This window comes from Erinaceus europaeus, chromosome 13 (assembly GCF_950295315.1).
Source record: "Erinaceus europaeus chromosome 13, mEriEur2.1, whole genome shotgun sequence".
Classification (NCBI taxonomy): domain Eukaryota; kingdom Metazoa; phylum Chordata; class Mammalia; order Eulipotyphla; family Erinaceidae; genus Erinaceus; species Erinaceus europaeus.
The window spans coordinates 11,150,073-11,174,917 of NC_080174.1; the positions used below are offsets into that span (position 1 = coordinate 11,150,073).

Consider the following 24,845-nt stretch of genomic DNA (forward strand, 5'->3'; position numbering starts at 1 on the left):
AACAAATGCAGTTTCTAGTGGGAGGAGTGGGAACATAGAATGGTGGAAATGGTATGGAGCTATATCCCAGTTATCTTGTAATTTTGTAAATCAGTATTAAATTACTAATTTTTTTTTATTAAAAGAAAGAATGGGGGAGTTGGGCTGTAGCGCAGCGGGTTAAGCGCAGGTGGCACTAAGCTCAAGGACCGGCATCAGGATCCCGGTTTGAGCCCCCGGCTCCCCACCTGCAGGCAGGTCCCTTCACAGGCGGTGAAGCAGGTCTGCAGGTGTCTGTCTTTCTCTCCCCCTCTCTGTCTTCCCCTCCTCTCTCCATTTCTCTCTGTCCTATCCCACAACAACGACATCAATAATAACTACAACAATAAAACAACAAGGGCAACAAAAGGGAATAAATAAATAAAATAAAAATAAAATAAAAGAATAAAATAAAATAAAAAAAGAAAGAATGGGGTGGAGGTAGATAGCATAATGGTTATGCAAAGAGACAATCGTGCCTGAGGTTCCAAGGTCGCAGGTTTAATCCCTACACCACCATAAGCCAGAGAGCTTATTAGTGCTCTGGTTAAAAAAAAAAAAAAAAAAGCAGCTCCAAAATTCAGTTTGTGAAAATCAGTCCTCAGTGCATACGCATGTGTGTTTCTTTATGACCTGTGCAGGGTAATAAAACTTCCTCCCTGATAAACGACAAAGAAAATTGTCCAATATTAGGAATAAACTTGATATAGATTATGTGTCTTTTTAGAAACCACAATAAAGATAGTAACTTACAAAACCATTGAGAGTGAATAATTACAATGATAATCATTCAGCTTATAGGAATAGTCCCAGTTTTCATACACACACACACACACACACACACACACACACACAACTTATGTGAATACACACTGATTAACACTATTTGGACTATATCCAGGAAATGAAAATATTAACCTTAAAATTATATAAACCTTTGGGACTTTTTCTAGTCCTAGTAGAATATAGTTTTATTGTGCTTCTCTCTCTTCCCTGCAGGGTTTTAAGATAGATATTAACTGTAAGCAGTTGACAGTCGATTTTGTGAACCAGTCTGTGCTACAGATCAGCAGTCAGGATGTGGAAAGCAAACGCAGCGATAAGACAGATTTTGCTGAGCAACTTGGAGCAATGAATAAAAGCTGGCAAATCCTTCAGGGGCTAGTAAGTGAGAAGGTAAGGCAACTGGATTCTGCTATGTTTACCATTTAAGTACCAGTACTTATTTCTAACTAGTATTACTTGATATTGTTTAAGTGCTTTTAAATTATGTCTTTTGGGGCCAGGCGGTAGCGCAGCAGGTTAAACACCCATGGCGTAAAGCGCAAGGATTGGCATAAAGATCCCAGTTCGAGCCCCTGGCTCCCCACCTGCAGGGGGAGGGCCGCTTTGCAAGCGGTGAAGCAGGTCTGCAGGTGTCTATCTTTCTCTCCCCCTCTCTGTCTTCCTCTCCTCTCTCCATTTCTCTCTGTCCTAGCCAATAACAACAAAATCATTGACAATAATAATAATAACCACAACAACAATTAAAAAAAACACACACACAAGGGCAACAAAAATGAAAAAAAAATAGAAAAAAGTTTTCCTTTTTTAGCCATCAGTATTATGCTAGGGATCCTGGTGGCTATATATATATTTGTCTTTCTTCTCTGTTTTATTTGATAGGACAGAGAAAGAAATTGACAGGGAAGGCGGAAATAGAGAGGGAGAGAGAACTACACCTGCAGACCTGCTTCACTGTTCATGAAGTCTCCCCCTAGGTGGGGATCAGGGACTTAAACTCAAGTCCTTGGCAATAATAAAATCCTGGCCCTGTCTTTACTTTCTTATGCCTTTGCTGCAAGATACGAGTTCTTTACTTACTTATCATTAACAGTCATTGGTTACACTATAAAATGTACTTATTTATTTAAAAAAATATTTTAATTTTATTTTTTTATTTACTGGATAGAGACAGCCAGAAATCAAGAGGGAGGGGTGATATAGAGGGAGAGAGACAGAGAGACACCTGCAGCACTGCTTCACCACTTGCAAAGCTTTCCCCCTGCAGGTGGGGCCGGGGGCTCGAACGTGGGTCCTTGTACACTATAATATGTGCACTCAACCAGGTGCGCCACCACCCGGCCCCTTATATATTTATTTTTTATTGGATAAAGAGAGAAATTGAAAGGGGAGGGGGAGAGAGACAGAGAGACACCTGCAGCCTTGATTCACCACATGTGAAGCTTTCCCATTGCAGGTGGGGACCACTTCTCAATTTTTGGCTGTCTCTATCCAATAAAAAAATTAAAGATTTAAATAAACTTTAAAAAAAATCTAAATTTAGCTTGGCGGCAAACAAAGCTTTGGACAATTAGTCAGCCTAATTTTTTTTTAATAAAATTTCAAATTTCACTATGTTCAATCAGATCCAGCTGTTGGAAGGCTTGTTCGAATCATGGTCAGAGTACGAAAATAGCGTTCAGTGTCTGAAAACATGGTTTGAAACCCAGGGAAAAAAGCTGAAACAACAACAGAGAATGGGAGATCAGGCTTCTGTTCAGAATGCCATGAAGGACTGTCAGGTAACTTGGTGGCTGAAATGTACTGTTTCACAGTTTCATGGTATACCCTGGAAGAATCTGAAACACTGGGAAAAAACAGTTGTACTTATCTGCAAATGTCTCTCTCTCTCTTTATGATTCTATGATTTTTATGATTAGGTTTTAGTTGTGTGTGTATGTTTTCTTTTAATATTTTATTTATTTATTTATTTTTGCAAGAAATAGAGAGAGAGACAGAGAAACACCAGAGCACCACTCAGCTCTGGCTTATGGTGGGGCAGGGGATTGAACCTGGGACTTAGGAGTCTGTTTGCATCACCATTATGCTATCTCCCCCACCCACCCTGTGTGTTTTCTTTTTTAAACATTTCTTTATTGGGGGAATTAATGGTTTGCAGTTGACAGTAAATACAATAGTTTGCACATGCATAACATTTCCAGGTTTTCCACGTAACAGTATAACCCCCACTAGGTTGAACTCCTCTGCCAGCAGGAGTCCCAGGATCTGAACCCTTCCCCCCACCACCACCCTAGAGTCTTTTACTGGGTGCAGTACACCAGTTGTGTGTGTGCTTTCATGAATTTGGGATTATGAGAGCTTTCAAACACACACATAAATAGAGAATGCCGCTATAAACTCGCCATACTGATAGATTACCAGTCAGGATTTGTGCACATAGGCCTGAAAGACAGTGCGGCGGCGGCTGCTCCCTCCTCCTCCTCTTCCTCCTCTTCTTCTCCTTCTCTTCCTCTTCCTCCTCCTCCTTCTCCTTCTCCTTCTCCTTCTTCTTTCCCTTTTTTTCTTTTTTTCTTTTGCCAGAGCACTACTCAGCTCTGGCTTATGGTAGTGCAAAGAAGGCATTGAATCTGGGACTGTGGAGCCTCAGGCATAAGAGTTTATTGCAAATAAATAATAATAATAACTATTATTATTATTATTACAAAACCATTATGCTAGCTACTCCCGCCTGAAAGGCTTCTTTTGCTCTGAGAGATTGCATTGTGAATCCCAGGCATCAGTGCCATTTTCTTTCTGCATGCTGCAACACACTTTTGTTTTTCTCTGGGTTTTGTTTCATTTTTTTGAGGCGCTCTCAAGAACAAGAGAGCCAGAGTATCACTTCTGTACATGCAGTACCTGAGATCGAACTAACCTCTCAGACCTGCAAGTCCTACACTTTACCAGACTGAGCTGTCTCCTCCATTACTAGTACAGATTTCCAAAGAAAAAAGTATATACAGTTTCTTGTAAAATAGCATTAGTGTACAAATTAACCACCATTCCTTAAGGTTAGTTAATGGTCAGCCCATAGTCATAATAGTTTTGAAATGTCATTTTAGAGTTCATTTATTCAAGTAGGGGTATAAATGTGACACTGGCTACAATTTGTTTTGATGTTTTTTTTTTTTTTTTTTAAGTGGCTTGACCATTTTTAAATGTTACTGACTTATTGCAGGAAGTGTCAGTTGATGAGTCCTGGGTTCATTACTGGCCTGTGTATCTATTTCCTTATCCCATACTGTCACTTAATTTGCTTTTCTCTTGCCCTAAATTCCTGCACATGGAAATTTTGCACCAAAAGCCTAAGTAGATAGGAACATTTTTGTGGGTGGACCTGTTCTAACTTCTCAGGAAGAGCTCAGACCTGTTTGCTGTTCCAGTGACTTAAGAACACAATCTTTCCCTCTGGTGTTTTTGTTTACACAAAAGATGCTTAATCTGACACAGTTCATGCTGGGAGAAAAGGCCATTGCTAATTCAATAACTGTTACAGATTAGTTGTGACTGTTACCTAGTCATGTTTCCTAAGGACAGTTGAGGTTTCAGCTGAGAAATGTTCCTCTACAAAGGCTCCTTTCCCTAAATCTTGGTTTTAGACTTTGAATTTCAAAAAGAAAAGTCTCCAGCCATAGATGCCTATCCAGCTCTGATTTATTCCTGTAGGGGCACAGGTAAACAGAGAGAGATATTTAAGCTCCCAAATTTTTATTTTATTTATTTATCTATTTATTTTTACCAGAGCACTGCTCGGTTCTGACTTATGGTGGTGTGGGGGCGGGGGGTCAAAGCTGAGACTTTGGAACCTCAGGATGAGGGTCTGTTTGCATAACCATTATGCTGCCTATCCCCTGGCTCTCTAAGCTTGTAGACAAAAGCTTTCTAGGGAAGATTATCTTCCTGTAGCTGCCTGTTGGATTGCAATTTGGAAGGTGCATAAAGATGTCACAGTCACCAACTGAGAAATGCGCAGATGTAGATGGGGACATATCCACACCGTTATGTTCACTCTGACCCAGCTATTCTCTTCTGTGAGGGGTGGTGGGCGTGGTGTGTGCTTGGATGAGGAAGAAATGCCCCACTGCCCTGTAGGAGACTGGTTTTCAACTCCAAACAGTTATGAAAAGCAAGGTGAAGAATATTCAAAGGACCTGCATCTTAGGTGAAAGTTATAGCCAACCAGGTGAAAGTCTGCTCACATTCTGTGTTTTAAGGTCTAAGTCAACTGGTTGACATTTAAAGGAATTGGAGCTATTAGTACAGAAAGTGTGGTGGGCTTACTCTCATCCTTTCAGCCCCTCTCTGTCTTCCATATTCTTCGGTTTCTCAACTGCTTTTTCTAATTTTTCAGGGTTCAGTAGTTTTCTACTTTAGGTCATCTATTCTACAATCTATCTAGAATAAATCAGAATAAATTCAGCTCACTTTGAATTTCAGTTCACTTTGATGTCTGGGAAACCCTACGTGTCAATGGCTTCCTGAGTTACAACATTGACACCAAAACTCAAGTTTAATTTGTGTTGACATTAGCAAGGCTAGTGAGTCCTGTTTACATAGTTATCATACAAAACTCACCATTGAAAATAGGAAATAATCTATGGATGTAGTTTCCTTTGTCTTCTGAGCTACTGTGTCTTTCTTACTCCTCTTTTTTTAAAAATTTTTTTATGTGATCCCCTTATGACTTTCCATTTCATTTTGTTGTTGTTCTTGTTGTGTGCACATCTACTATTTGACAGTGAAACACATCACTACTGGAAAATACAACAGGAGCTTTACCAAATTTTTCTCCTTTTGGAACAGTTTGTCTCTCAGAAAATCATGCCACGCAGAATCAAGAGGAAAAGCTTGCAATGTGGTTTAAAGAGCTCCACACCAAATGCCAATTTGTCGTTTCTAATGAAAAGTCACCTCCTCCCCCAACAAAGAACAGAATTAAAGTAACCTCCCTGTATTTGGGATTCACAGCATATAAATCACAGTAGCCTAACTTACAAGTTCTGCTTGGCAGTATCACAAACCTTGATAAAATTTATTGCTATTTTTGAGAAATTGTTTTTCTGGACCAAAAAGAGTGAAATTCAAGCCAGCATCCTTAATGGATGACTGGACTCAAGCTGTATTTTGTTTAACAAATCTGCAATATTTTCCCACTCTTCCAAGTGTGATTTATCAGCTCATGGCAACAAAAAACTGGTACCTATGAATTCACTCAAGCAGATAGTAGATTATCATAAGAATATTAGAACTGGTTTTTTTTCTATTACTGATCTGAAGCAGAATCATCTTTTCATTATTATGAAATACCGTTTTCTTACAAAATGTCTCTTTTTAGTTCAGTTTCCAGTCCTGTGTTTACTTTAGTTCCAACATAAGTGTATAGGTCACTTAAGAGACTTAATTCTTTCTTTGGGAGTCAGGTGGTAGCGCAGCAGGTTAAGCACAGGTGGCGCAAAGCACAAGGACCAGCATAAGGATCCTGGTTTGAGCTCCCGGCTCTCCACCTGCAGGGGAGTCACTTCACAGGTGGTGAAGCAGGTCTGCAGGTGTTTGTCTTTCTCTCCCCCTCTGTCTTCCCCATCTCTCTCCATTTCTCTCTGTCTTATCCAACAACAGCATCAATAATAACAATAACAACTACAACAATAAAACAACAAGGGCAACAAAGGGGAATTAATAAATAAAGATAAAAAAGAGACACTTATTTCTTTCTTGTTGCCACTAGGGTTATCACTGGGCCTTGATGCCAGCACTATGAGAGCACAGCTCCTGGTGGCCATTTCTTTTTCTCTCTCTTTCTCTGTTTCCTCCCTTCCTTCTTTCCTTCTTTTCTATTTTATTTGATACAACAGAGAGAAATTGAGAAGGAAGATGGTGATAGAGAGGGAGAGTTAAAATAAACACCTGCAGACCTGCTTCACTGCCTCTGAAGCTTCCCCCCTCCCTGCAGATGGGGGAACAGGGGCTTGAACCCAGGTCTTTACACGCAGTCAGGTGCACCTCTCCCCTGTCTCCTTGCAGATATGTTTCTGAGCAATGAATTATATGCTTTCTTACTTAAAAATATATTTATTTATTAGAGAGAGAACAGAAAGTCAGAGGGAAGCTCTGGCATATGCAGTGCTGGCAATAGCTGAAGAAATTGAAACCCAGTGGAAGTTTCTTACTTATCACAAATTAACACCAAGAAATGTGGCTGGATTGCAGTTTCTTCCTTTTTTGTTTTTTAAATTTCTTTATTGGGGAATTAATGTTTTACATTCAACAGTAAATACAATAGTTTGTACATGCATAACATTTCCCAGTTTTCCATATAGCAATACAACCCCCACTAGGTCCTCTGTCATCCTTCTTGGACCTGTATTCTCACCTCCCCACCACACCCCAGAGTCTTTTACTTTGGTGCAATACGCCAATTCCAGTTCAGGTTCTACTTGTGTTTTCTCTTCTGATCTTGTTTTTCAACTTCGGCCTGAGAGTGAGATCATCCCATATTCATCCTTCTGTTTCTGACTTATTTCACTCAACCTGATTTTTTCAAGGTCCATCCAAGATCGGCTGAAAAAGTCACCATTTTTTATAGCTGAGTAGTATTCCATTGTGTATATATACCACAACTTGTTCAGCCACTCATCTGTTGTTGGATACCTGGGTTGTTTCCAGGTTTTGGCTATTACAGATTGTGCTGCCAAGAACATATGTGTACACAGATCTTTTTGGATGGGTGTGTTGGTTTCCTGAGGATATATCCCCAGGAGAGGAATTGCAGGGTCATAGGGTGGGTCCATTTCTAGCCTTCTGAGAGTTCTCCAGACTGTTCTCCACAGAGGTTGGGCCAATTTATATTCCCACCAGCAGGGCAGGAGGGTTCCTTTGACCCCATAATCTCTCCATCATTTGCTGCTGTTACCTTTTGTGATGTATGACATTCTCACAGGAGTGAAGTGGTATCTCATTGTTGTCTTTATTTGCATTTCTCTGACAATCAGAGACTTGGAGCATTTTTTCATGTTTCTCTGCCTTTTGGATCTCTTTTGTGGTGAATATTCTGTTTATGTCCTCCCCCCATTTTTGGATGGGGTTATTTGTTGACTTGTTGTTGAGATTTGCAAGCTCTTTATATATTCTGGTTACTAGCCTCTTGTCTGATGTATGGCATGTAAAGATCTTCTCCCATTTTGTGAGGGGTCTCTTGGTTTGAGTAGTAGTTTCTTTAGCTTTGCAGAAGCTTTTTAATTTGATGTAGTCCCATAGGTTTATGCTTGTCTTTGTCTTCTTTGTAATTGGATTTGTTTCATTGAAGATGTCTTTAAAATTTATGTGGAAAAGAGTTCTGCCAATATTTTCCTCTAAATATCTGCTAGTTTGTGGTCTACTAGATTGCAGTTTCTGTATTTCCTCCTATCCAGCAGGGCTGGGTAATATTTCCAAAACTATCATATATGAGTTTAAAGATATTTATCAGGTTATCACTCCTGAAATATCTATTTCTTTCTTGCCGCTTCCAAAAAAAAAAAAACTAATTGAATGTTTCGTTCTTTTATTAATCAGTTTACCTACTTAATTATCTGCATCTTACTTTTTTATTTTTTTTTTTTTACCAGAGCACTGCTCAGCTCAGGCTTATGGTGGTGCAGGGACTTGAACCTGAACCTGGAACTTTGGAGCCTCGGGCATGAAAGTCTCTTTGCATAATCATTATGCTATCTACCCTGGCCTGCATCTTACTTTTTAAATCTTTCTAATTTCTCATGAGAAAAAGATATGTTAAATTTTAATATAGAGATCTGGCAAGACAGCTCAGCTGAGTACTGTGACTCTGAGTACTGTGTGTGTATTATTATGTTTATGTGACCTAAATTGAGCAAGCTCCCACTCCACTGGGGGGAACCTTGGTGCTGTGGTATCTTTCCTTTTCTCCCTCTGTATTTGCATCTGAAAATAGTATGTTAGAATGCTGAAGCCTGGGTGATGACTAAAATCATGAATAAAATAAAACCCGTGAATGCCTTTGAATCGGGTAGGAAAGCTCTTCATTCAATCTCATTGTTCCCCAGAGTTACGTAAGAGGACAAGTGCAAATTAAATTGAAGTGTTTTATTTTAACCTTTCAGGATCTAGAAGATGTGATTAAGTCAAAAGAAAAAGAGGTAGAGAAAATCGAACAGAACGGACTTGCTCTGGTTGAGAACAAGAAGGAAGACGTGTCTGGCACTGTCGTAGGCACACTCAAGGAGCTCAGCAAGACCTGGGCAGACCTGGACCTCATGGTAATATTCTTGATGCAGTCTGCACGCCAAGGCCATCTACTGAATCTCTCCCTCATCTCTGTGTACTAAATCCACTTTATTCATGTCTCTTTATCTTACAAAACAAACAAACCAAAAACCTAGCTTTGAATGTTTCCTGTACTGATTATTCCTGTGAATATGGCTCTCTTGCCACTATGTCCGTTTCCATATCTAAAGATATTATCTAGGCATAGACCATTTGCAAATCTGTATCTCCAGCCTGGGTTTCTCTCTTAAACTCTAGATGGAAACAAAAACACAGAAGGAAATCTAATTGTTGCTACCACTTCTCACAAGTCCGAAGCACCTCTCAGCTCTGGTTGTTGATGTGACCGGGTTTCAGCCTGGGACCTCTCATGAACAAGCCTTGTACTATTTTACCAACCTCTGTGTATCAACTTTGGATGCACAGTATAGCCTACTTGATCATTTGAAGTTCTCTCGCTGAAAGGAATACACATGATGAGTGTGTGTGTGTGTGTGTGTGTGTGTGTGTGTGCATGTGCATGTGTGTGTTTTTGTGTATGTGTGTGTTTCTTTTAGCAGAGCAGTGCTAAGCTCTGGCTTATAATTGTCTAGGAGATTGAACCTGGAACTCTGGAGCCTCAGACACAAGAATCTCTTGGCATAGCCATTATGCTATTTCCCCTAGTCCATGCAGCAGTGGATGGTTGAGTCCTCTGGTGACTGAAAAATCTTTAACGGGGAGCCAGGTGGTGGCACGCCTGGTTAAGCACACACATTACAGTGCACAAGGTCCTAGGTTCAAGCCCTTGGTCCTCACCTGCAGGAGGAAAGCTTCACGAGTAGTGAAGCAGGGCTGCAGGTGTCTCTCCCTCACCATCTCCCCTTCCCTGTCAATCTCTCTGTGTCTTTACCTGATCATATATATATATATATATATATATATATATATACATATATATATATGTATATATATATATATATATATATATAATATTCTAACTGATACCAAATTAGTGGCGCACCCAGTAGAGCACATGCATTACTCTATGTGAGCTGTGGGGCAGTGCTACAAGATTCTCCTATCTTTCTCTTTCTCCTCACCCCCCCCCCCCAGCAAAGGAAAAGCAATAGCTACATGGCCTCAGGCAGTGGTAGAGTTCTTTTGCAGAAACCTAGCCCCAGCAGTAACCCTGCTGACAAAATTAAAAAAACAAAATCTTTAACTGCAAATAATCTGCAGTGTAAACTCACAGTTGACCTCCAGGACGCACCTGTGCAGGTGGTTACTACACACACTTAAGTCCAGGCAGATGCAACAGGGTCTGGGGACAGTGGCGCCCAGCAGAGGGTGCGGTAGAGTCTCTGATCTCTCCTCCAGGGCCCCTTTATAGACTATTCTTGTTTTATCCATTTTAAATGAGTTTCATTTTTATGAATCACAGCAACATGCTGAAAGCAATTAATCATAGATATAAGACAAGTGGCTCTTTCAGAGAAACAAGCTCATACAAAAAATAATAATAAAAGTAACACAAAGAACAGAAGGACTTAAAAATGGTCTCCTTGATCTGAGTCATGTCTGTTCCTGATTTTCATAGGCTGGTTCCTGGCACCCATGGGCATTGGCTCACTTCCGAGGCCACTGGCTTTGTCGTTTGGCTCATTAGATCACATATCTATTGGCTTCAATATTGCCTTCATTCATGCAATAAGGAAAAAGTCAAGAATCAGATGCAAATTGATTTATATGATGACTTTCTGATGAAGTGTACTTATTCCCTATTTACAAGATTGCATTTAGAAGATTAAGTTGACAGTCAGGAAGTCCAGGAACGTAAGAAGATATGTTTATAAATGAGTCAAGCCAAAGTCCATTTCTGCTTGTTGTTGCATGTAAGTATAGGAAAAGACCCAGGGCACGCTGGTGACTCACCTGGAACAGTGCACGTGTTGCCATGTGCAAGGACCCGGGTGAAGCCCCCTGTCCCTACCTGCAGAGGGAAAGCTTCACCAGCAGGATGGTACTGCTGTCATTTTCTCTCTTTCCCTCTACCAGTGATGATAAATAAATAAATATAAATAAATAAGCAAACACAGGACTTAAAAAACATTATTTATAAAAAGGAAACACTGAGGAAAACCATAGGATAAGAGGGGTACAACTCCACACAGTTCCCACCAGCAGAACTCTGTATCCCATCCCCTCCCCAATAGCTTTCCTGTTCTTTAACTCCCTGGGAGTATGGACCCAGGGACATTATGGGGTTCTGTAGTTGCTTCCCTGCTGAACATGGGCGTTGACATACTCCCAGCCTGTCTCTCTCTTTCCCTAGTGGGGCAGGGCTCCAGGACACACTGGTGGGGTCATCTGCCCAGGGAAGTCCGGTTGGCATCATGGTAGCATCTGGAACCTGGTGGCTGAAAGAAGAGTTAACATGTAAAGCCAAACAAATTGTTGACTAATAGGAACACAGGACTTTTAGGTGTAAGGTATCAAGTCTAATCCTTGGTATCTCATGGGCCAGAGGGATGCTTTGGTTTTTTCCTTGCTTCTTAATCGATGAATACATCTTTGAAGACAAGACATTAGTGACTCCTGAGGTGGGAAGATGCAGGGAATAGGAGTACTTAAAAAAAAAATCATTTAAGTGTTTATGTCTGAATGATAGAGATCTCCATGTGGGTATTTAGATAGAGATAGATTTACATGTATGTATGTATGTGGTACCTCTATATTAGACAGACAGGTACGGAGAGTGGAAAGTCTTGCTTGTTTACCATGTGCAGAAATTTGAGCTCAGCTCCCACTGCATCTGCTGAGGCTTCTGTGCTATGATGCCCTTCCCGGATCCTTCCCTCCTCTCTTTCCCTCCTGATCTTCCTCTCTTTCCCCCTACCTCCTTCCTCTCCCTCTCCTTCCCCCCTCTTCCTCCTTTCCCCTCCCACCTGAAGCCCTGGAGTTCTTTTTGTATGATAAATGTATATATATATTTGCAAAATTTCAAAGTCACCTAGTGAAATATTTCTCAGGACAAATATTCCCACCACTACAAGAAACAGGACTGTGCTGTGTAATTAAAATTAACTAAAGAATATATTAAATCAGATAAATGAATCAATACAAGTAATAAAAGTCTATAAAATAAAAAAGTAAGAAAAAGAGTACTACATGAGAAAAAAATCAAACCTAGACCTATAAAGATTTCTTTTTGTTATGTATTAAGGTAAAACAAAACAAAGAGGTAACCCAAGACTCAGTAAACATCTGCACACTTAGCCAACTTCACTCTAGGGGTTTTTGTGCTTTGTTGATTTATTTTTGCATTGTAGTAAATGACAAGAGGTGGTCTGGAGAGACAGCATAATGGTCATGCAAAGAATTTTTATATCTGAGGCTCTGAGGTCTCAGGTTCAATTCCTAGAACCTCTCTATAAGTCATAAATCAGTGCTGAGCAATACTCTGGTTCTCCTCTCTCTCTCTGCCTCCCTCCCTCCCTCCCTCCATTACACTCACACTTTCTATATCTCTCATGAAATAAATTAAAATAAAAATATTTTAAATAAGCAAAAAGACAATAGATGTACATGTGAAATCACCCACATTGTAACTTTTAAAAAAATATTTATTCCCTTTTGTTGCCCTTGTTTTTTTAATTGTTGTAGTTATTATTATTGTTATTGATGTCATTATTGGATAGGGCAGAGAGAAATGGAGAGCGGAGGGGAAGACAGAGAGGGGGTGAGAAAGACAGACACCTGCAGACCTGCTTCACTGCTTGTGAAGTGACTCCTTACGCCAGTCCTTGAGCTTTGCGCCACCTACGCTTAACCAGCTGCGCTACTGCCTGACTCCCATAAATTTTTATAATCTGGGTTCTTTCCCTCTTGTAGGGAAACTATCATGCTAACTTCTTTTGTTACTCTCCCGAAGTTTATTTTTATTTTTTTACTGACTTAGTAGGAAAGTAGTGATTTACACGACGTTTGTCACCTGGACACAGCTCCTCATCTTCCTGCTTTAGGTGTGAACACACCATTCCGACCAGACCACCAGCCCAGAGCCCAGATGCTTTCCAATGTCAATGCAGCTTTTTTCCCCTCACCGTTTGAATACAGACGCCACCTTTCCCAGTAGTGTGCAAACATTGAGAAGTGTCTACCTCTTTCAACAGGCGGGGCAACTGAAGACCCTGTTGAAGTCAGTGCTTGACCAGTGGGGCAGTCATAAGATGGCCTTTGATGAGATCAACAGCTCCCTCATGGAGGCCAGATACTCCCTTTCCAGATTCCGGCTGCTGACTGGCTCTTTAGAAGCTGTGCAGGTCCAGGTAGACAACCTCCAGGTAAGGACTGAATGGAAAGCACCTCTTACATTGCTTCTGCATTTGAGAGCATTGAAAAAAGGGAGAAATCATGAACAGATATTACCCTGAAATGTTCTTGAACATGAACTACGTGTCATGATGCCTAGAAATCTCCACTGAACCTTCCAAACTGGTTACTTACTTGAACTTACTTGAACTGCGATCAGCTAAATCTGTTACCTGGGATACAGCCTGGTGACTTAAAAACTCTTCCATGTGGGGCTGGGCAGTGGCACATACAGTTGAACACGCATGTTGCAGTGCGTAAGGACACAGGTTCAAGACACTGGTCTCCAGCTGCAGGGGAGTGGGATGCTTCAGTAACAGGGTGGTAGTGCTGTAGGTGTTTCTCTCTCTCCTCTGTCCCCTCCCTTTTGATTTCTCTCTGTCTCTATCTTATCAATAAGTACATAAGTGAAATTCTTACATGTAACTACGTGTCTGTATGAATGTACTTCTATAAAATAGCCTTACCCCCAAATCTACCTCCTTAATCCTTCTGTGCCTTTATTTTAACCTGTTTCTCCAAAGCATAGCCTGAAGGATTAAAGCAAAAACGAAACCAACAAAGGTGACAATTCTTTAAAGGACGGACTTGTTCCCTTTTCATTCTGCATTGTATCAGAATGAAAATGCACACATTGGAAGCCTCTTTTTCTAGCCCTGACTGCTTGGTGTCCTGGGTTTCTGTGACATTTCTTTCCATCCAGAGAGACTCTGTACTGTTGGACTTAAGCACAGGGCTCTCCTCTGTCAGGTCACCCATCTTAATTTAGCCCCTGACTGCCCTTAAGCTTCTGCAGGCTATGATACCAGGCCCTATCCCTGTGCTACTTTCCCTCCCTTGCTAACAAGGACACAGTTTGATTGGGCAGAGAAAACCCATGAGGAATGCAGCGCCTTAAAAAGTTTGGCCTGTTATTCCACCTTGCCCCATGAGGACATCTGTTCTTCTTCCCAGGTTTTGACAGTAGAATTTATCCACAATTGACCTCATGAAGACTTTCTCAAATGATTGTTGTTTAGAGAGAGGAGAAGAAAAACTAAAGATGCAGTGTGTGTGTGTGTGTGTGTGTGTGTGTGTGTGTGTGTGTGTGATTTGTTGGAGATACTAAGAATCATTAAAACTTTGAGCACTGTAAGTTTTAGGGACAAGGTGGTGGCACACCTGGTTGAGCCACATGTTAGAGTGCCAAAAGACCCTGGTTTAAGTCCTTGGTCCCCACCTGGAAGGGGGAAGCTTCATAAGGTGAAACAGGGCTTCAGGTGCCTGTCTGTCTCTCTTTATCTCCCCCTTCCTCTCAATTTCTGACTATCTCTATCCAATAAATAAATAAAGATAATAAAAAACATTTTTTAAGAGAAAGAACTGTAAGTTTTAAAACACAATTTGGAGGGTTGGCTCAGTTTGTCTTTTAATGAATAGGTTAAAAAAAGTTCAGCCTTATCTAATCTAATAGGATAACATTGTGTGTGTGTGTGTGTGTGAGAGAGAGAGAGAGAGAGAGAGAGAGAGAGAGAGAGGAGAGGCTGGTGGGGAATGGTGGAAACTGAGAGAGCAGGGTACCTTTCTACCATTTCTAATGCCCCATTTCCTATCACCTATTAAAACATCATGCTGGTTATTGGGGAAACAGAAGGCCAGGATCTTGAGCCCTGTTCACATCTCAGAATAAAACTTCTGAAACTCTTTGCTGGTTGAATCAAAGGATCTAGAGATGGACACAGGCTGCAGTGGGCTGTGTTAAGTGTAGGAAGCTGACCACAACCTCAGCAGAGTATTCATTATCACTCAGTCTTCACTACATCAGAGAGAAGCATCTCTGCAGCGGTCCACAGACTGTGTCAGTTCATGCCGGACCACCATGATCTTCTCTGGCCACATAGTAGGATTCATCATGTCCACACTGGAAGCCCGTGGTCTGAGGGGCAGTGGTGTTTGTCACAGCATGCAGCAGTTTAGGCTGTTGGCCTTAGGCTCTCACTAGCCAAGCTGTTCATTAGTTTAAGACATCCACCAGATGCCCGTCAGAGAACAGGAGTTTAGTAACCAGATGGGAGAGCATGAGAGGTAGCAGGTGGTCAGCATTCCTTTTGCTCTGTATGTAGCATCTCAGTTATTAGGAATATAGTTCAGTAGAGAAATCCCCAAAGTGTCGATCAGTTAACAGGCATTACAGTTCAGGGGTGTTAAAATCATCAGAAAATTAGGGAGTCTGAAACAATGGCTTTTCTTGTTACCCAGTGCTGGGACTCTTCATCACACACCCTGTTTCACCATCCCCAGGTCCACCTTTTTCAATCAGAGAGACAGAGAAAGAGAGAGACACCAGAACAGCAGATCTTCCCCAGGTGCTATGGCATTCCCAGGGGGCATCTGCACTGGGTTTTAGTTGGCCGTTTCTTCCAGAGAGTTTTCTTAGGAATTGAGTCTAACCCTCCAGCACTATTCCTGGGGAAATAATCATACTCTCAGTCTCTTCACACCTTGGTAGGAGACACTCCCCACCTCTGACTGGTAGTAAGTGTCCTTTCTTTCTTTCTTTCTTTCTTTCTTTCTTTCTTTCTTTCTTTCTTTCTTTCTTTATTCCTTCCTTCCTTCCTTCCTTTCTTTCTTTCTTTCTTTCTTTCTTTCTTTCTTTCTTTCTTTCTTTCTTCCTTTGATTATATTTTGCCTCCAGGGTTATCACTGGGGTTTGATGCTGTCTCTACAAATCCACTACTCCTGGTGGCCATTGTTTCCATTTTATTGGCTAGGAGAGAGAGAAATTGTAAGAGGAGAAAGAGAGAGAGAAAGGGAACATGCAGACCTGCATTGCCACTTGTGAAGTGTCTCCTCTGCAGGTGGGGAGCCAGGGGCTCGAACCCGGATGCTTGTGTGGTCCTTGTGCTTAGTATTATTGTGTGCTCAACCGGTGTGCTGTTTCCCTGCCTCCATATATGTTTTTTTGTAAAGATCAAATTCAGAGAGGCCAATTCAGGAAAAAAAAGTCACGACTTCTGCAAGTCTCATCATCAACAGTATCTGGTTGAACGACTAGGCCCATAATGAAATAGGGATTAGGTTCTAGGAACAGGACACTGAAGTGAGCTCTCCCAGCAAAATTCCAGAAGCTGCCATCTGAGTTTTCATATTTCAGACACTCTTCCCATCCCTGTAGCAACAAAACCGTACAGATGGAAGAAATGACCTAAAGGAACAGAAGTCACACACGACCTCTGTGCTTGGGTGGACAGAGTTACGCCATAACTATCAGTCACTCTCTAGTGAGTATTAGAATGAAATATGATTGTGTCATCCGGGGCACTTTGGTTTCTCTCTCCCATTGGGCAGAATCTTCTGGATGATCTAGAGAAACAGGAAGACAGCTTGCAGAGATTTGATGCCATCACCAACCAACTACTGAAGGAGTGTCACCCACCAGTGACCGAAAGCCTTACCAATACCGTGACAGACGTCAGTATGAGGTATGGGCTATGTCAGCTGTGTGCAGGTAGGCCTTACTGATGCCAAAACATAGATGATCATTCAACTGCAACTCACTGGGGAAGACATGCACCGGGCCATCCTCACAGCCTAGGTATGACAGGGAGGGGGACGTGACACTGAAGGGAGCGCTAATGCTGGGACACATCTCTCTTACCCTCTCTCTCTCTCTTTAAATGTATACATTTTAAAATTTTTACTTATTTATTTACTTGATAGAGACACATTAAAAGGGAGGGAGAGAGAGAGAGTGAAGAGAGAGAGAGACCTATAGCATTTCTCCACCACTTGCAAAGTTTTCCCACTGCAGGTGAGGACTGGGGACTTGAACCTGGGTCCCTGGACATGGTGACATGGGACCTCAACCAGGTGCACCACAGTACTGCTCCAATATCTGTGCGAATGTGGTCACTGTGCCAAGCCTTGTTCTCTCGTGAGGACAGGCTAGAACGCAAGCCTTTGCATAGTACAGTACTGTCCCTGCTCCTAATTTCATTTTCTTGTTTAGTTTTGTTTGTTGATTATGTTGTTATTATTATTACCATCATCATTATTTGCCTGGGACTGAAGAGAGCAAAACCAGAGTCCCGCTCTTCTCTGACACGCGTGGGTCCAGGAATTGAACCCACAGCTCCCACACATGCAAGTCCTACACCCTTCCCGTTGTGTCCCCTTTCTGGTCACCATTCCTCCAAACGTCAAATTTTCGTTACTGGGGTTTGATGGCTTGCAGTCCGTTTGTTGACACACAAGAACCATTTCTCATCAGTCCATGATAGGTATCTGCAAAACACTCTCACCCCCAGCAGGTCCTTTCCCACCATCATATACCAGGGCCCCAATGGCCTCTCTCCCTCTACATTCCCTCCTTTCCCAGAGTCCTTTGCCTTGCTTCCATACACCTCACCCAGTCCATGTTTCCACTAAGTGGATTTAAGAATAAAGAAATGCATGAAGCTACTTACAGAGAAACTGGAATAAGTATCTAGTGAAAGAGCAGTCATCCCTTTCTTAGTGAGCCCTGTCAGTCTTTACTGTGTGGAGTAGACATGGGCCTTCCCTGTAGTGTTTCTCTCTCTCTCTCTCTCTCTGCCTCCAGGGTTATTGCTGGGGCTTGGTGCCTGCACTACCAATCCACTGCTCCTGGAGGCTATTTTTTCCTCCATTTTTGTTGCCCTTGTTGTTATTGTTATTGTTGTTAGATAAGACAGAGAGAAATGGAGAGAGTAGGGGAAGACAGAGAGGGGGAGAAAAAGATAGACGCCTGCAGACCTGCTTCACCGCCTGTGAAGCGACTCCCCTGTAGGTGGGGAGCCGGGGGCTCGAACTGGGATCCTTACTCTCTGGTTCGCCAGTCTGTGCACTCAGAGCCATGTGTGCTTAGCCTGCTGTGCTACTGCCTGGCCCCCTCTCTCTTTCTTTTTATTAGCTAGGACAGGGAGAAATTGAGAACGGGGGTTAAGATAGAGAGGGAGAAAGAAAGAGAAACACCTTCAGACCTGCTTCACTGCTCATGAAGCATCCTTCCTTGCAGGTGGGGAGCAAGGGGGATCGAACCTGATTCCTTGTGTATGGTAATGTGTACGCTGAGCCCGGTGTACCGCCACCCACCCTGATTCCTTGTGTATGGTAATGTGTACGCTGAGCCCGGTGTACCACCACCCACCCTGATTCCTTGTGTATGGTAATGTGTACGCCGAGCCCGGTGTACCGCCACCCACCCTGATTCCTTGTGTATGGTAATGTGTACACTGAGCCCGGTGTACTGCCACTCACCCTCCCTGTAGTGCCTCCATATCCACCCCTATCAGGCCCAGGAGACACTAGTGAGTCCATCGCATCCATTGGGGGAGAGCTGGTGATCTGACCTCACCCGGGGGCTCTTGCTTCCAGATGGAACAACCTGCTGGAAGAGATTTCTGAGCAGCTGCACAGCAGCAAGGCCCTTCTGCAGCTTTGGCAGCGCTACAAGGACTACTCCAAGCAGTGCGCGGCCACAGTGCAGCGGCAGGAGGACCAGAGCCGCCAGCTCCTCAAGGCTGCCAGCGACAAGGACATCGCTGATGAAGAGGTGGCCACGTGGATTCAGGACTGCAATGTAGGGACAGGGATAAGTGCATATCCTTTATTGTTATTTCTTTTTCTTTCTATCTTATTAGGTAGGACAGAGACTGAGGGGTGAGAGGAAGAGTCCAGGCAGTGACGCATCTGGTTAAGCGCACACATTACGGTGTTCAAACAGCCTTCTTCCCACCTGACCTATGTCCCTGCCTGCAAGGGGAAGCAGACCTGCAGGTGTCTCTCCGTCTCTCTCCCTCTCTGTCTCCCCCTCCCTTCTTAATTATTGTCTCTATCCAATAAATAAACAGATAGATAATTTTTAAAAAATTATAGGGAGGAAGAGAAATAGAGTGACACCTGCAGACCTGCTTCACTGCTTGTGAAGTGTCTCCCCTGTAGGTGGGGAGCTGGGGCTTGAACTCCAGTCCTTGTGCATAGTTATGTGTGTGCTCAACCGGGTGTGCCTCTACCCTGTTCCCAAGAAGATGGTCTTCCTCTCTTTCTTTCTTTCTTTCTTTCTTTCTCCCTTTCTTTCTTTCTTTCTTTCTTTCTTTCTTTCTTTCTTTCTTTCTTTCTTTCTTTCTTCTTTTCTGATTCATGTCTAGTAGTCTTGCAGGAATGCTTAAAAATCAACTATATAGGGGAGTTGGGCAGTAGCACAGCAGGTTAAGCGCACATGGCACAAAGCACAAGGACCGGCATCAGGATCCTGGTTCGAGCCCCTGACTCCCCACCTGCAGGGGAGTCACTTCACAGGAGGTGAAGCAGGTCTGCAGGTGTCTTTCTTTGAACCCGGGTTCTTGTACACTGTAATGTGTGCGCTTATCTGGGTGCACCACTGCCTGGCTCCCTTATATACTTTTAAAAAACATTTTATTGGGAGTTGGGCGGTAGCACAGTGGGTTAAGCGCAGGTGGCACAAAGCTCAAGGACTGGTATAAGGATCCCGGTTCGAGCCCCCGGCTCCCCACCTGCAGGGGAGTTGTTTCACAGGTGATGAAGCAGGTCTGCAGGTGTCTATCTTTCTCTCCCCCTCTCTGTCTTCCCCTCCTCTCTCCATTTCTCTCTGTCCTATCCAACAATGCCAACAATAACTACAACAATAAAACAGTAAGAGAAACAAAAGGGAATAAATAAATATTTAAAAAAATATTTTATTAATTAACATACACACACTCACACACACCCACCCACCAGTGTGTTGTTCAGCTCTGGCGTGTGGTGGTGTTGGGAACTGAACCTGGGACTCAGAGCCTCAGGCATGGCAGTATTTTGTAGAACCATTATGCTGTCGACCCAGCCTCTAAGTTACTTTTTTTAATTGTGATCTAGATATGTATTTACTTTGAGGCGAGGTAGAGATGGAGACAGAAACAGCACTGCTCATATCTTGCACAAGGGGATTAAACCAGAAGTTCTGGGACCTCACCCACATACACTGGTGATCTAACGGGATAAACTATCTGCCTGGTCCTATACTTAAATAATTTTTAAAAAATTATTATTTCTCTCTTTTTTTTTTTGCAGCTACCAGTAACCTACTTAAGTGTTTTGGAAAAAAGTTCTTCTCTTATTTCACTTACACAGCTTTTGCTATTTGCCCTTATTTGTCTTTCTTTCAATGAACTTGTTTCAGAAATCTTCCTATAAAACTCTCCATATCAGTTTATTAGAAATTAGAGAAGTTGTAAAAAAAATCCTAGCAAAAGTTTAACCTAGCCTACCACATTCACAGAAGTAATGAATAGTCACTTAGTGGTTAACTTTTAATGTGAGCAGAAAAGATAAGACATTTATTTCTTCTACCTCGCCTACCCTTGGGATTTGTCATCTTCTGTGTTCAGTTCTGAGTCGCAGCGGTTTTACCTCCGTCCAGTGAGGTGCTCCAGATGATTCCTGTGAATTTCTGTGTGTGTGATCCAGGTCAGGGGTCAGCTTGCTCAGCAGAACCATTGCTGGGGCTGTCCAGCCCAATGCCCACTCTAGCCACCATAGTCCACAGTGCCGGCATATAGTAATGACTGCCTGATGGAGATCACTGAGGAAGGTAGAATGGAACACTGCTTCCCAGCTTGAGATCAGTTACAGAAAGAAGCAGGTGGTGGGCAGAGGGGCGGGGGAAGCAGCATGCTGCGTCTCACACGGTTATATCACCATACACAAGGACCCAAGTTTGATCCCTCACTCCCCACTTGTGGGGTGCAGGCGTTCCTTCGTGTGTGGCACATCCAACTTCCCACCTGCAGGGTAGAAGCTTCATGAATGGTGAAACACTACTGCAGGTGTCTTTCTCTTTCTCTCTCTCTCTCTCTCTTCTCTCTTCTCAATTTTTTTCTCTCCTGTCTTAAAATAAGAACACACACACACACACACACACACATGAAAAAGAAACAGGAAAAAATATCCTGTAGTATTTCCAGTTCCTTGGCTCTACTCGTAGGTAATAGTTTCTTCTTGTTGAAAAACAACTTCTCGGCATCTCTCCAAGGTCTCACAATGATTCTAGGCATCTTTTAGTTTCAGAATCAGTTATGCACTTGTAAACCACTAATACACATGCCCAGAATTTTTTCAAAATCAGATTGAATTTTTGAGTTTTTTTTTTCTTCTGCCAATGAAGAGTATTTATTATGCTAACAGTTTGCCAAGAAGAGTCATATGCTTCTAGCTGTGTGGCCCTTGGCTGATTGTTTACAATGAGTACACTGAACAGGTTGTTTCATAACGGGCATGTTTGTATCCTCTACAGGACCTCCTCAAAGGACTGGGGCCAGTGAAGGATTCCCTTTTCGTCCTCCAGGAGTTGGGAGAGCAACTCAAACATCAAGTCGATGCTTCGGCTGCAGCGGCCATTCAGTCAGATCAGCTCTCCTTGAGTCAACACTTAAGTGCCCTAGAGCAGGCTCTCTGCAAGCAGCAGGCCGTGCTGCAGGTAAGAGGCTCATTTGCAACATGGGCTGTGCAGTATACTCATGATCAACACGTGTGGTACAAGAACAGAATGTCTTAAAGGAAAAGAAAAAAGAAAACCAGAGTGTGTGGGGCAGCTCGCAACAGGTTCTCCGCCTCCCTGCTGTTGGGAGACGGAGGGTCAGAGCAGTCCCCCCCCACCCCCGGGTCCTGGGGTGGCTCCACGTGTCGCGGGCAAAGTGTGCAGGGAGACAAGTAGCCCTGAGAGAGCCTCAGTGGGTCAACTCATTTACTGAAAGAAAAGGCAGGCAAATATACCCATAACTCGGGGAAGGTTGAGGTATCCATTAACCCAAACCCAGAGCAACACAATGCATAGTCACATTTTGACCTACAGACTGTTTGATCACAAGGAAAAGGTTCACAATGTATATCCCCTTCCCCCCAGGTAGATTGTAGGTACTTTAGGGCAGTGGGAAGGAGACAGCTGAGCAATCAGGATGTTTGCTGGCAGTTTTCAAGTTACCATACACAGTAATCGATAGCTTTTAGTTTAAGAAGGAAAAGGGGGGAGTTGTGGCATGTGTAGAAAGGCATCCATGTCATAAATTCTGGAGGTCAGGGGGTACCAGCCATATCTCACTCTGGGGTCAGACCCACTCAGACCTCATGGAAACTGCGGCCTGGACTTTCCAGGATAGTGGGCCCACCCTCCAATAAGAGTGTCTCCTCATTGAGATAGTGTCTCCTTTCAAGATCAAAGATTTAAGAGCAAAGCAATAATCTGGTGCATTCTGATGGGGGAGCAAGAGAGGTGGGTGTCTTGCATTGTACTTTTTTTTTTTAAATAATTTCTTTATTGGAGAATTAATGCTTTACATTCAACAGTAAATACAATAGTTTGTACATGCATAACATTCCCCAGATTCCCATTTAACAATACAACCCCCACTATGTCATTCATCATCTTTCATGGACCTGTATTCTCCCCACCCACCCACCCACCCACCCCAGAGTCTTTTACTTTGGTGCAATACGCCAACTCCAGTTCAGGTTCTAATTGTGTTTTCTTTTCTAATCTTGTTTTTCAACTTCGGCCTGAGAGTGAGATCATCCCATATTCATCCTTCTGTTTCTGACTTATTTCACTCAACATGATTTTTTCAAGGTCCATCCAAGATCGGCTGAAAACGGTGAAGTCATCATTATTTACAGCTGAGTAGTATTCCATTGTGTATATATACCACAACTTGCTCAGCCACTCATCTGTTGTTGGACACCTGGGTTGCTTCCAGGTTTTGGCTATTACAAATTGTGCTGCTAAGAACATATGTGTACACAGATCTTTTTGGATGGATGTGTTGGGTTCCTTAGGATATATCCCCAGGAGGGGAATTGCAGGGTCATAGGGTAGGTCCATTTCTAGCCTTCTGAGAGTTCTCCAGACTGTTCTCCACAGAGGTTGGACCAATTGACATTCCCACCAGCAGTGCAGGAGGGTTCCTTTGACCCCACACCCTCTCCAGCATTTGCTGCTGTTACCTTTTGTGATGTATGACATTCTCACAGGAGTGAAGTGATATCTCATTGTTGTCTTGATTTGCATTTCTCTGACAATCAGAGACTTGGAGCATTTTTTCATGTGTTTCTCAGCCTTTTGGATCTCTTCTGTGGTGAATATTCTGTTTATGTCCTCCCCCCATTTTTGGATGGGGTTATTTGTTGTCTTGTTGTTGAGTCTGGCAAGCTCTTTATATATGTTGGTTATTAAACTCTTATCTGATGTATGGCATGTAAAGATATTCTCCCATTCTGTGAGGGGTCTCTTGATTTGGGTAGTGGTCTCTTTTGCTGTGCAGAAGCTTTTTAATTTGATGTAGTCCCATAGGTTTATACTTGCCTTAGTCTTCCTTGTAATTGGATTCATTTCATTGAAAATGTCTTTAAAATTTATGCGGAAAAAAGTTCTGCCAATATTTTCCTCTAAGTATCTGATAGTTTCTGGTCTAACATCCAAGTCCTTGATCCACTTGGAATTTACTTTTGTATTTGGTGAAATACAGTGATTCAGTTTCATTCTTCTGCATGTTTCAACCCATTGTTTCCAACACCATTTGTTGAAGAGACTCTGCTTTCCCCATGTAATAGTCTGGGCCCCTTTGTCAAAGATTAGATGTCCATACGTGTGGGGCCTCATTTCTGGGCTCTCAATTCTATTCCACTGGTCAGTGTGTCTGTTCATGTTCCTGTACCAAGCAGTTTTGATGACAATGGCCCTATAATACAGTTTGAGATCTGGGAGAGTGATGCCTCCGGTTCTGTTCTTTTTTCTCAAGATTGTTTTGGCAATTCTAGGTCTTTTCTGGTTCCAGATAAACATTTGTAGCATTTGTTCTATTCTCCTAAAAAATGTGCTTGGGATCTTGATGGGGATAGCATTAAATTTGTAGAAGGCTCTGGGTAATATATTCATTTTGATGATGTTAATTCTTCCAACCCATGAACATGGAATATCTTTCCACTTTTTTGTGTCTTTTTCAATTTCTTTGAGTAGTGACTCATAATTTTCAGTATACAAGTCTTTCACTTCTTTAGTTAGGCTTACTCCTAGATATTTTATTGTTTTTGTTGCTATAGAAAAAGGAACTGATTTCTGGATTTCAATTTCTTCTAACTTAGTGTTTGCATAGAGGAATGCCACTGACTTTTGAATGTTAATTTTATAGCCTGACACATTACTGTATTGCCTGATGATTTCCAAAAGCTTCTTGCTGAATTCCTTAGATTTTTCCATGTATACTATCATGTCATCTGCAAATAAGGAGAGTTTGACTTCTTCTCTTCCAATCTGTATGCCTTTAATTCCTTGCTCCTGCCTGATTGCTATGGCAAGAACTTCCAACGCTATGTTGAATAGTAATGGT

The 24,845-nt window shown here is 42.4% G+C and overlaps 1 protein-coding gene across 2 annotated transcripts in view; it reads left to right on the top strand.

The window, feature by feature from the left end:
* The window catches only part of SYNE1 (spectrin repeat containing nuclear envelope protein 1), a 606,430-nt gene that overhangs the window by 460,584 nt on the left and 121,001 nt on the right, over positions 1-24,845 (top strand). For both annotated transcript variants that reach the window (XM_060205315.1, XM_060205316.1), the window contains 7 exons: positions 1,018-1,194; positions 2,427-2,582; positions 8,955-9,110; positions 13,272-13,442; positions 16,798-16,931; positions 18,844-19,048; positions 21,761-21,943. In XM_060205315.1, the coding sequence (XP_060061298.1) occupies positions 1,018-1,194; positions 2,427-2,582; positions 8,955-9,110; positions 13,272-13,442; positions 16,798-16,931; positions 18,844-19,048; positions 21,761-21,943 (1,182 nt within the window). The remainder of the gene's footprint in view (positions 1-1,017; positions 1,195-2,426; positions 2,583-8,954; positions 9,111-13,271; positions 13,443-16,797; positions 16,932-18,843; positions 19,049-21,760; positions 21,944-24,845) is intronic.